Source organism: Marmota marmota, unplaced genomic scaffold, assembly GCF_001458135.2.
Source record: "Marmota marmota marmota unplaced genomic scaffold, marMar, whole genome shotgun sequence".
Taxonomy (NCBI): Eukaryota; Metazoa; Chordata; class Mammalia; order Rodentia; family Sciuridae; genus Marmota; species Marmota marmota.
In genome coordinates this window covers 498,645-511,294 of record NW_026000076.1, presented here as the reverse complement: position 1 = coordinate 511,294, position 12,650 = coordinate 498,645, and the positions used below count along the sequence as shown (strand labels likewise).

Genomic DNA, 12,650 nt, shown 5'->3' with positions numbered 1-12,650 from the left:
TATATATATATATATATATATATATATAATAATCTGGTTCCTAATTCTCATTTTACCTTCTCCCACTCATCTTCTTTTCACAATTTTAGGGATGAAATACCAAAGCTCTAAGAGTTAGGATAGAATCACTCACCCTGTGATTAACTGTGTAGGTGTCCCTAGGTATGGTTGGGAAAAGTGTTAAATCCCAATTACTGCAGCCACATTGAAATGCTAGGATGCTCTCACACCCTTGAGCAGTGCACAGAAGGACAGAAGATTCAGGCAAATCTCACAGTGCCCTGATTTTGTTTTCTTCTCATCACTTGTTCAGATACCCAGGAGAAATGGTTTATTTTTGCTAAAGCTTTTAAGAAAAATACATCTTTGCTTTGTTGAACTGATGTTGTGTTGAGATGGTATATAATTCTTTTATATTTGTTGTATAACAGGCATACCAACACTCCTTTCCTGAATGCCCTTTGTTTTTTTCAGATTATGGTAGGAGAAGGAATTCTCTACTGTTGCCTCTCCAAAAGAAGAAATGGAGTTGGACTGGAACCTAACATTAATGCTGGAGGCTGCAACTTCAACTCTTTTCTTAGAAGAGCAGTCAGATTTGTTGGTGGGTGTGAGGAGTCACAAAGAAAGGAAATGTTTTTACAAATAGAAATGTTATATTTAATTACAGATATTAAGTCTCTAAAGCTATAATTTAGATGTATAATTTAAGTACATGATGTGTTTTACATTATACAAGAAACTGTTAAAACACCAAAATTTAGGCTATCTGCAATCTATTATTTACAGTTATGGTCCTTGTTTGGAAAGCTAACTTGCCATGCATTTCAGTGTATTTTTTTCTTACCTCAAGTTGAAGCATGAATTTACTTTAAATGGTTGAATGTGTGTTCAGTTTTTCTTAATGGAGAAAAAACTTGAGCAAGCCAGTGCAATAACTCTTCAGAAGTTACTTTAGTCACATCTGTGATTTCATTTCTTGGAGTGTGTTCATCCAGAAGTTATTGCATGTGCAAATGGCAAAATGTCACAATAGTATACTGCTTCGTGGCTATTTTTCCTGTAATCTCTAACTCTTCTTTTTTTTTTTTTCTATGAGACCTGTAGGAAATCTATAGGCCTGATTAAGCAGCATCTGAATCAAAACAATTTCTAAATCTTCATCTCTTCTAAATTAGCATGGGACCATAGTAATATAGTTTGAGTCATTGTCCTTTTTTGTTTTCATAAGTGAGTTAAGTAACCACCCATAATATACCACACCAACCTAAATGTTTTATAGTCACTCCAAGAAAGTCAGTAAAAGTTATTTTTATGTATGACATGTCAGTTCAAAGGAGTAGGTAGCTACATTTAATATCTAGTAGATGATTAAATGTAACCTTTTCTGTTGCAAGAGGAAATATCTGATCTAAATCATTTCCTAAAGTCTGCTCCTCTAAGCATCATATTGAAATGGTAAGAAAACAATAGGACCCTTAGCAGGATCCAAGGCAAGGAAATAAAACTCCAGGACACAAAAGCTCATCTCAAAGAAAGTTTTCCCTAACATAACCAAGTGTGTGGACAAAAGGGCATTTACCTTCTCTGAAATGCTGTCAACAACCTCAACATCTGTATACCTAAAGATTCTAGTTTTCCAAAAGCATAAGTACATTTCCCTTATTATTTAAACTCTTTGCAAAGTCCTTGCATACTTCTAGGAATAAGAAGGTGGAAATAAAATTTCTGTATCATGAATCCCAGGTGTGCGGGCAGAGCAGGAATTGAAAGAGTGTTAGTTTGATGACATTAAATAGAGAAGAAAAATATAAAACAGGGTAATGTGCAAGCCAGGGCTCTTGGTCTAAAGGTGGCTAGTGAAGAATTACCGAGATGCCTTTCATAAGGATTTCTGAGTAACTCATGAATCAGAATCAGGCAATCAAGTAAGAATGAATTCAGGGAATCAAGACAATATGTAGGGAGCCAGTCAGTTCCAGGCCATGTGTACATAATCACAGAGCAAGACTCCTAAGGACAAGGACAAGCAAGCTACCACAAGCAGACATATTTTTTGACAAAAAAAGATAGAATTTTGGTGAAGATATAAAAACATCATCCCCAAATTCCAAACACTGAGGGAGGCTCCATAGCTGTGTTCCTACATTATGATTGTTGTTTCCATGACAGAACCTGCAAGCCTCTTCTCTGTTTTAATTAGCATTCTAGCATGAATGTAGGGAATGAGAATGGATTTGATAGAGTTTGGTTTAACTGTTGGCTAGAGTGATGGACCACAAGAAGAAAGCCCTGGCAGCATAAAAAAAATGCCTAGCAAGTTTAAATTTAGTTTTATTTTTGATTCATTCTTCCAATTTAATCCCTCTCAATTCACACAGTTGGTCACCTTAAGGTGTGCCAGGTGTTTCACAAGTGGCCTATGGTAGACAACGTTAAAGATTGGCCCTATTTAACAAAACTGACAAAAATGCCTTAAATTACTACTTTGGAAATACTCATTCTTAAGTATCTGTTAAGAAATTTAGGAATTTTCTATACTATCTTCTCAAAATTAACCTAGGGAAATTAATGATGACAAGCGATTTTGAGGTCTCCATGTTAAGGTGCAATAAACAGGATTGAAGCTGATACAGCATTGGCACTGGCCATCAACTTGGTAACAGCTTTTTTTCATTTTGCTTGTAGGTGTTCATGTCTTTGGACTATGCTCTACAGCTCTCATTACAGATATCATACAACTGTCCACAGGATATCAGGCACCATACTTTCTGACTGTGTGCAAGCCAAACTATACTTCTCTGAATGTATCTTGCAAAGAAAATTCCTACATTGTGGAAGATATTTGCTCAGGATCTGACCTTACCGTTATCAACAGTGGCAGGTTAGAAACTGAGATCTAAGAACATTTCATGTCAACGTTTTCATTATTCAGTAACTGTTTGGGGTACTACCTTAAGCATGATATATCAGTCATAACAACTTTGATCCCCCCCCCTCAATTTAACAATTTCTTTAGTGTTTGTAACAGAAATCCATTGGTGGCTCATTCCAAATCCCTCTTGTATTCTCTAGATTTTAGCATTATAGTCTCCTACTAGTCTTCATATCATAGTATTCCAGTCACACCTTAAGACTGGAATGACCTAAAAGCAAACTGCTACTCATTTGGTTTTAGGTTACCACAATTGGTTTACTTTAGGATATTTACTTTAGGATATTTAGCCAATATTTATATTGGCTAAAGTGGAACACTAAAAGCCAATGTAGTAAATATCTATCTCATATCTTTTGTACAAAGAATCATGAATTTTCACTTTGGTTGAGTTTGGAAAGAGGTAACCTCTACAAGGTCATTTGTTTTCTTTGAATGAACACAGAAGATTGGAACAGCTTCTGGCCTTACATTTCAGAAAACAAAGGAACAGGAAAACTCAAGAACTACTAAAGCATTGATTTTTTTTCAATCAATAAAGTGAAGATAAACTTTTATGACAGGAGAAAGTACCAAAGAAACTTACAAGAAATAAATTATAAAGGAATATGGGGCAATAAATGATTATGATACATTTGGATTGGTCATTCAGTGAGTTCTCAAAGATCTATCGAAGAGTGAAAAATACTTTGATAAGTAATCTTGAAGAATCAGAACTCAATATTTCATGATATACATTCAAGTTCTCATGACCTTTCAATAATCAAGACCTGTCCTCAGTGATTTTAAGTTCTATTACATTATTTCATCTGTGTTAATAATAAATACCAAATAATTAGGAGAGCACTAATATACATGAATTTTATTTTTCTCAATTTTTAACCCATAGCAAAAAAAATCTGTCTTCTTTTTGGACCATCCTTTTCAGTTTTCTCTTCCACTATTCTGTCATCCAGCACACCAACCCTGCTCCTTTAATTGCTTAACTAAATAAAAAAGCTCTGATATTCTTGAGACGATAATTATTTTAAAGTGGAATACACTGAGAAACATGTTGTTAAAATTGGATTTTTCTTAGGCTTTCCAGAGTATAGAAGATCTACTGCTGTGAGAAAATACTTTTGTCTTTTTACAATTTTTTTGTAAATTAAATTGCATACTTAAAATCACAGAAAAGTTTTAAAGCTGTAAATCTTTAGATTTTTATGAACTTTTACTTTAACATAATTATAATACTGAAGAACAATTATCCTTTTTTCCATTCCATTTCTATTTTTCCAACATCATTTCAATGGCGTAATCAAGAAGTTCCTTTGTCAAGCTGGTACTTATTAATACAGGAAAGCACATCCCTAGTATTCTTTAACACTAATGGTGATTAGCAGTGGCAGGTTTTTTTTTTTTAATTGCCAGGTTTTCCACAGAAAACTATACATAAGTTAAATTTACCGTTATTGTCTTGTGGCCTAAGTTGACCATTTTAACCACCCAGGGTTGAGATGATTGCTAACATTGTATCTAAGCTAAAAGACATAACTGGACTGTCTTCCTTTGGCAGAAAGTCGTTCCCTTCTCAACACGCGACCCTCGCTGCCTTTGCAGCCGTGTACGTTTCGGTAAGTAATTAGTTCTTTTTCATTAAATTGTGTCCTGTAGAAAATCAGAGGAACAATCATTGTCTCCAGGTGACTAATTAGTTCATAAGCTTGAACAGTGCATCCCTTCAATGCAATGGCATCAAAAGCAGGAATCAAAAGCTACTATTAAAAAAATGGTACAGTAAAAATTTTTTTCTACAGTTATAATTATATTTATTTATCTTGTATCCTCTTAATGCAATATTATACTTTGTTGAGAGGGTATTGTGAAATACACGAATATTACAAGTACTAAAAGAATTATACACAAACACACACACACACACACAATTTTCAATATTTATGTAACAATGGTGATTTCTAGGTCAGTATAAATTTGAAATGTTGTGCAATGAATAGTCATTGTAGCCCATGAAGTCTTTTATGAGGAAAATGGACTGTAATTATGTGACAACTAACATGGAGATTAAATTGTGATCTAATTCTACTGTCTCATTTTTTTTTAGACTTCCATGTAATTAAATGAGAGATCTGTTATTTATTTGATGAATTTTGTCATGCATTTCCCCTCTTACCAGGTGGAGAATAGCCATAGCAGAAAGAAGAATTTTCTAATAAAATAGCTATTCGAGCATAATTAATCCATTTCTTTCATTTTTAAGATGTACTTCAATTCCACATTAACGGATTCCTCTAAGCTCCTGAAACCCCTCTTGGTCTTCACATTTATCATCTGTGGAATCATCTGCGGGCTAACACGGATAACACAATATAAGAACCACCCTGTTGATGTCTATTGTGGTTTTTTAATTGGAGGAGGCATTGCACTGTATTTGGTAAATAATTTATTATATTTTTTGATGAGCCACAGTTTGAAATGGAGAACTATACATACCATATTTTGCATAATAATAATTTGAACTATACATACCATATTTTGCATAATAATAATTTACTCAAAAATATTTTGTATTCATGAGACAAATCTCAGGCTGTGTCTCCATTCAAAGTTGAATTACACATCCCTCTTTCAGTATAATAATTTATTGAACTCTTTATTCTGAGCCAGAAGTTGTGATTTAAGAATTGCTGTATTTTATCTTTACAAAAATGACATATACTATTATTAATATAACTTTACAGATGAGAAAAGTGAGTATTTGTGAAAGCAAAGGTTTGTGAAAGTGAAGGTTTAATTTGCCCAATAACACAGATGTAGGCACCTAAATGTAATTTTGTTCCAACTATCAGTAAATTCTCTAATATTGTGTTACTTTCAAACCTGATCTTCAAGATAAGTATTTGCATCATAAGGAAACTGAGATTATCCATTTTACTTGCTCATTCATTCATTCATTTTTCATATATTCAATATCCACTCTTTTCTAGCACTGTGCTGATTATTAAAACAGTGAAAAATAAGAGGTTTTCTTTAGAAATTTACAATATAAAGATTACCATTAGCAATATGTTAAATGTTATAATAAGGTGTAAATGAAGCCCTTTGGGAATAGCAAACTGCCTAAGGAACATGAAGAAGCCTTTACAGAAATGATGTTTTTTTGTTTGTTTTTGTTTTTTAATATTTATTTTTTAGTTATAGGTGGACACAATATCTCTATTTTATTTTTATATGGTGCTGAGGATTGAACCCAGTGCCTCATGCATGGTAGGCAAGCACTCTACCTCTGAGCCACAACCCCAGCCCTGATGTGTTTATATTATTAAAAACATTAGAGTTTCTTAGAGTAAGGAAGGAAAGAGGGCAGTCAAGGAGAAGAAATTACATCTTCAAGGATATGGCCATGTGAAAGAGTGGAGGGTGAGGAAACAGGAGGAAGGAGAGATAAGGGGCAGATTTATAGCTTGGAAGAATGAACTAATGGTGACTTCATGAGCAGGGTGGGTAAATGATAGAGGAAACAGGTTGGTCAGGTAAAGGGGAGTTGATGAGTTCAATTTAATCAATAGGCAGCTGAATAGTTGCGTCTGAGGCTGAAAAGAATAATCAGTACTGAGATTTGTAAATGATGGATATTATTGGTAGAAGTATCAAAGTAGTTATTTGCAGCATATAAAATTGCCAAATCATAAGAATAAAAGGAGCCAGGGACTACCAATATGGAAGGAACATGCAGGAAAAAAAAAGGTAATAATGAAGGAAACTGAGAGGACCTGACAGAGAATAAAAGTTAGTTGTCTATAGCAGGAGTTCTAAATCATGTGGTCTTGTTACACTTGAGAATAGACAAGATGATTACAAAAAATAATAAAAGTACTGAAGTGTGCAATGATTTACTTTCCAATGTTGTAAACTAGCACAGTCAGGATTGTTACTTTACATCTCATTCTCACTCACATGTTTTCTTCAGTGGAGTATAAAGGGATCACATTAAAATTAGTGTGCTGGAAATGGTGCATAAGCCATAGGAGTATTGACCAGCAATGCTACAGTAGGAATAAAGAGGCTGAGAACTGCCACTCTCTAGTTCATACATTGCCTTTGCACTGGTGTAAGTGTCCTGGAATTAGTATGGGATTTACAGATCAAAAAATTGGGGGTGAATTTCAACTTTCCTGAAACTTGCCCATTTGGGAAAGTTACATAGCCTCTTAAAAGCCTGTTTCTTCATTTATAAAATGAGGATAATAACTATCTGTCTCATAATATGAAAAGAATTTTAAAATGAGATCAGCATCCTTGGACAATATCCAGAGCTTACTGTCCAGTGGAGGAGTTGTCCAAACTTACAAATTTAAATACAATCAATAGAACATTGAGTTACTTCTTCTGGTGAGTTGTAATGGTAACAGTTTAGACTGATACTATTTAAGAGGATTTTAACCAGGAATTAAAATAGCTGTAGATGCAGAAGCTTGACTTTATTCCATTCCTGTTTGTACTCCATGATTGGAAATTTATCAGTTCTAAGTCCACGATGTTCTTCATTGTGAAACATTCTATATAATGTTAAATTCAAACAATTCCATTGTTTAGTCTTGAAAGGTTGACAGTGGTTACCTTCTGTTGAAATAAGCACCCTAGTATATATCTGCTGCTTAATCTTAAAAGCTTCCCCAAAATCTTAAAACTCAGTAGAGATTCAATCTACTATATGTAAAAAAAAAGGTAATAACTTTGACTTTGAACTTTTAGCTTTTTCCAAATCTGAAACAAACAAAAAGATTGATAGACAAAATATGAAGACAAAATGAAGTAAAATTTGACTCAGACTGAGAGTAGTGGCATTAACTTAATTAAGATTCCCCCACTGAAGGTCAAGGGTAAATCTGGAAGGAACATGGGTCCACCATTTGGCAGTGGCTTCTGCCCTCTCTGCTGAGTGCACCCTGTACAAAGCTGAACAGGCAAGGCTGACCTCAATGTGAGTTGTGACAATATATTCTCTGACCTCGTTTCAAAACCGGAAATCACGTTTTATGAATGATCCATTGTTCTGTATTCTCTGCAACTCATCTACTTTTCAAAATAAGGTATGATTGAAAACTGAAGGCAAAATAAATCATTTAATTTTTTTAAGGTGTCACTCAACAGGGAAGTTCCCAAATCAATCCAGAAAAAAAAAAAAATGAATTGCTTTGAAAGATAGAACAAAATGTCCTTATTTCTTTCACTGTCTCCTTTTCCTCTCAGAATACACAGGGTAAATGTCAAAAACATCCAGGAGGATGGAAAAAAGAGATGGTGTCTGTGTTTCTGTACAATTAGTTCAGTTAATTAGGACAGAGCTTACTGTTTTCCCAAATAATTGTCCTGTTTATTTGTGGTTAAAAAAAAAAAAAAAGCTTCCCCCTGGCACCTGACTTATTTATGCATGTCATGCACTCTGGGGGAAACAGCAGGTATGCGTCCTAGAGCATGATATTTATGGTTTTGCCTTGAACTAGGGCCTGTATGCTGTGGGGAATTTTCTGCCTAGTGAAGACAGTATGTTTCAGCACAGAGAAGCCCTCCGGTCTCTGACAGATCTCAATCAGGACCCCAGCCGGGTTCTAGCAGCTAAAAACGGCAGCAGCAGTGACGGGATTGCTCACACAGAGGGCATCCTCAACCGAAACCACCGAGACGCCAGCTCCCTAACAAACCTCAAAAGGGCAAACGCCGACGTGGAAATCATCACTCCGCGGAGCCCCATGGGGAAGGAGAACATGGTTACCTTCAGCAACACCCTGCCGAGAGCCAACACGCCCTCCGTGGAAGACCCTGTCAGAAGAAACGCGAGCATTCATGCCTCTATGGATTCTGCTCGATCCAAGCAGCTCCTCACCCAGTGGAAGAATAAGAATGAGAGTCGGAAGTTGTCTCTGCAAGTTATGGAGACTGAGCCCGGGCAGTCACCCCCCAGATCCATAGAAATGAGGTCAAGCTCAGAGCCATCCAGGGTGGGGGTGAATGGAGACCACCACGGTCCTGGCAATCAGTACCTCAAGATCCAGCCGAGCACTGTCCCCGGGTGTAACAACAGCATGCCTGGAGGCCCAAGAGTGTCCATCCAGTCCCGCCCTGGCTCCTCACAGCTGGTGCACATCCCGGAGGAGACCCAGGAAAACATAAGCACCTCCCCCAAGAGTAGCTCTGCTCGGGCCAAGTGGTTGAAAGCAGCTGAGAAGACCGTGGCCTGTAACAGAAGCAACAGTCAGCCTCGAATCATGCAAGTGATAGCCATGTCCAAGCAGCAGGGCGTCCTGCAGAGTAGCCCCAAGAACACCGAGGGCAGCACCGTCTCCTGCACCGGATCCATCCGCTACAAAACCTTGACAGACCACGAGCCCAGTGGGATCGTGAGAGTCGAGGCTCACCCGGAGAACAACAGGCCCATCATCCAGATCCCGTCCACCGAAGGCGAAGGCAGTGGCTCCTGGAAATGGAAGGCTCCTGAGAAGGGCAGCCTTCGCCAAACTTACGAGCTCAACGATCTCAACAGGGACTCAGAAAGCTGTGAGTCCCTGAAAGACAGTTTTGGTTCTGGAGATCGCAAGAGAAGCAACATTGATAACAATGAGCATCACCACCATGGGATCACCACCATCCGTGTCACCCCAGTGGAGGGCAGTGAAATTGGCTCAGAGACGTTGTCCATTTCTTCCTCCCGCGACTCCACCCTTCGGAGAAAGGGCAACATCATTTTAATCCCTGAGAGAAGCAACAGCCCGGAAAACACTAGAAATATCTTCTACAAAGGAACCTCCCCAACACGGGCTTATAAGGATTGAGTGATGACCATTCATTCAATCATTTGGTCTACTCCCAAAAGACTGAGTGTTGATTCTACCTGCTCCGGAGGATCGGAAAGCCTTCTCGCCAAATTAGATAGTTCACCATCCGCACGGAACTCTCTACATCTTGAGAACTACCACACTAAACTTGTAGATTTAACATCAGGGGGAGGGAAAAGCACAATGCAAAAACCTAACTAATGTGATAATGTGAAGAGTTTTCTTGAGACCTATCATCAGATTCAAAAGGTTTTGCAGAGGGCAGTATTAAAAGAAAGTGGTTTCCTTCTATGTATACTATTTTACTTCCTGAATGTGCCAACTTTGGGGATTTTTCTTTATAATTAGCTGTGGGAATCCAGAACACACAGGTTTTCTCGACAGCAGAGGCCATGCAGTATTATATATTCATTTTGCAGAATCTGCACCTACAGCTCAATATGGGTGGTGCTGATTATTATAGTACATGTACCATGTAAACTCTCAAACTCTATTTAGCTGTGAAATAGTGGTGTGCAATTCCTTGTCAAAGAAATGCTACTTTATTAAGAAGATGCTGGCTACTTTGTGTTAGAATAGGATAACCGCAGCTTCCCTGTAGTGGCTCTCACAGTCAGAAAATGGAAGGTTTATGTGCGCTTCTTCGAAATTATGCTTTCTTCAACATCAAAACTTGTGTAGGAATATTTTCAGTGAATGGGAGTAAGTAACTTGTGCTTTTTTGCATAGTTTTTCTGCTGCTTTTTATTTACGTACAGGTACTGCTAATGAAGAATCGGATTTTCAGTGAGTAAATCTGCATAATTTAAAAATACATATTGTTTCAGAAAATCTTTTGAAATTGTTGTGTTTATATTTTGCATTTTATGACTCTTAATTTATTAATTTTATTTGTTGTTATATGATATGTTTTCCTGCTCTAAAAGTGAAAATAATTGACATTCCTTCAGCAGAGTAGACTGTTGTGAAGTTATAAACAAGAAATCTGAGCCAAAACTTGACATTGTGGGTTATCTTGCCAGAAATGTTGGTCAAATCTATCCTTATGTGTCTCCAACCAGCTGGCTTAGGTTGCCATCATAATAATCCAAAAATTTCATTTTGTCCTAGATATTAACCTTTTCCAATATCCTGATACCAGAAATCTACAGCCAGAGTGGTTGGATTTTACCCCCTTCCCTAAAATATTTTTTTTTTTTGGACACCAACAGGAAGAATCTGGAAAAAAAAAAAGCAAATTGATAAGTGAAAGTATTTTACTGTATAAATAAAGAGTGTATTTCTTCAAAATATCTGAAGGCACAGTTTTCGTGCTTAACATACCATCAACAAGATTTTGCTACCTATCTTGTTAAGCCTTGAGCCTAAATCAAAGGAAACCAATACTATCAGTAACAAGAAGATGAAAACAAAATATTTTGAAGTGTTTTCCAAGTTAAATATTTAAGGTATGAAGAAATATTGGTTCTTGGAATTTAGTATTAAACCTTTTTACACCATTTCTTAAGAATTCTAATGTACAATTGATGATTGCCAAGAGCATAAAAGGAAAAAAAAAAAAAAACAGAGCTGGTTGATCTGATCTCAGCTCAGGTTTCAATGAGAACATGAGTTGTTCAGAGATGGATATTATCATATCATATCAGCTTCTACATGAAAAGGGCAGAGCTTTCTAGAAACACCAATCTCCTAAAGCATTAGGAATTTAGCTGAAACCAGCAGAATTGTAAACCCTGGCAATAAAATACAGACTCATCATGTCCCTTCTGGCAATTTCCTTCTCAGAGAGAGAAGTGGGAGTAAACCGCTGCCTTCCCCACTTCTTACCATCACCACCATCATGACATTCCTTCTGGCTGGTGCCAGCGTGCAGAGGGGAAGGTGGACTGGTTTTAGTACTCTGTAGAAGAAATAAGCTGCAGCATTTCAGGTGCAGATGATATTTCCTAATCTTTCCTATTTCTTAACAAAAGATTTTAAAGTACTTCTCTAGTCATTGAATTTTTTTTCTTTACATAATATTGATATATTCTTTTTCTACTCAAAGTGCCAAAGGCTACAGTTTTTAATGACTTAACAAATTGTACCACATTGTTAAGGAAATATAACAGTAGACACTAGAACTCAGACCTCTGCATGTATATTTGATAACACATCTTTTGTAAAAAAAAAAGATTACAAAAAAATTTGTTTACATTCCACTGGTACCTTAATTTAAAATAAATCAGACTAACAGGTGGTATCTCTTCGTAGTGTTCTATTTATCTTATTTGCTAATGGGAGCACTTCTTCCTTTGTTAGGCTGTGCTTTATTGATAAAATCAAGTATTGAATAAAGAGAGTTAATTATCTTTTTAAAGTAAATAAAATTATGAATATATATATAATATATATATATATATATATAAAGTATTGTGTTTAATAAAATGTTATGCAATGTTTTCCAAACTGATAAAGTTTGTAAAGTGCTATAAATGTATTTTGTTAATTACAGATCAGAGCTATTGTGTGAGTATATTGTGCTAACATCATAGAAATAAAGATTAGATTTCTTCATCAAAATTGGAATGCTTTGGTTTTTACTTCAGACAAAGTATGAATGGATATTAAGTTAGCTGATAGAAAAACTGCTGAGGAAATAAGAATGAACCTGAATTGATTAACTCACATTTATTTAGAAGAAAGAATTGCACTAAGAAGAGTTTGTCAAACTACAACACATTTCCTTTTCTAGAAATTTTATTTTGTACTTAGCAAAGGAATTCTATGTTTTTTAGACATACACCTTTTCACTATCAATGCTATGATGCTATTGATGTTATAGCATACAAAAAGGAAAATATGAAAGAGTCAGGGTCAACACTCTGCATCAATTTTTG

The 12,650-nt window shown here is 36.0% G+C and overlaps 1 protein-coding gene across 1 annotated transcript in view; it reads left to right on the top strand.

The window, feature by feature from the left end:
• Positions 1–12,333, top strand: part of Plppr4 (phospholipid phosphatase related 4) — a 41,868-nt gene extending 29,535 nt beyond the window's left edge. The window contains exons 3-7 of the mRNA XM_015500841.2: positions 475–604; positions 2,689–2,884; positions 4,494–4,551; positions 5,196–5,369; positions 8,443–12,333. Of these exons, the coding sequence (XP_015356327.1) occupies positions 475–604; positions 2,689–2,884; positions 4,494–4,551; positions 5,196–5,369; positions 8,443–9,768 (1,884 nt within the window). The 3' untranslated portion in view covers positions 9,769–12,333. The remainder of the gene's footprint in view (positions 1–474; positions 605–2,688; positions 2,885–4,493; positions 4,552–5,195; positions 5,370–8,442) is intronic.
• Positions 12,334–12,650: the final 317 nt, after the last annotated feature.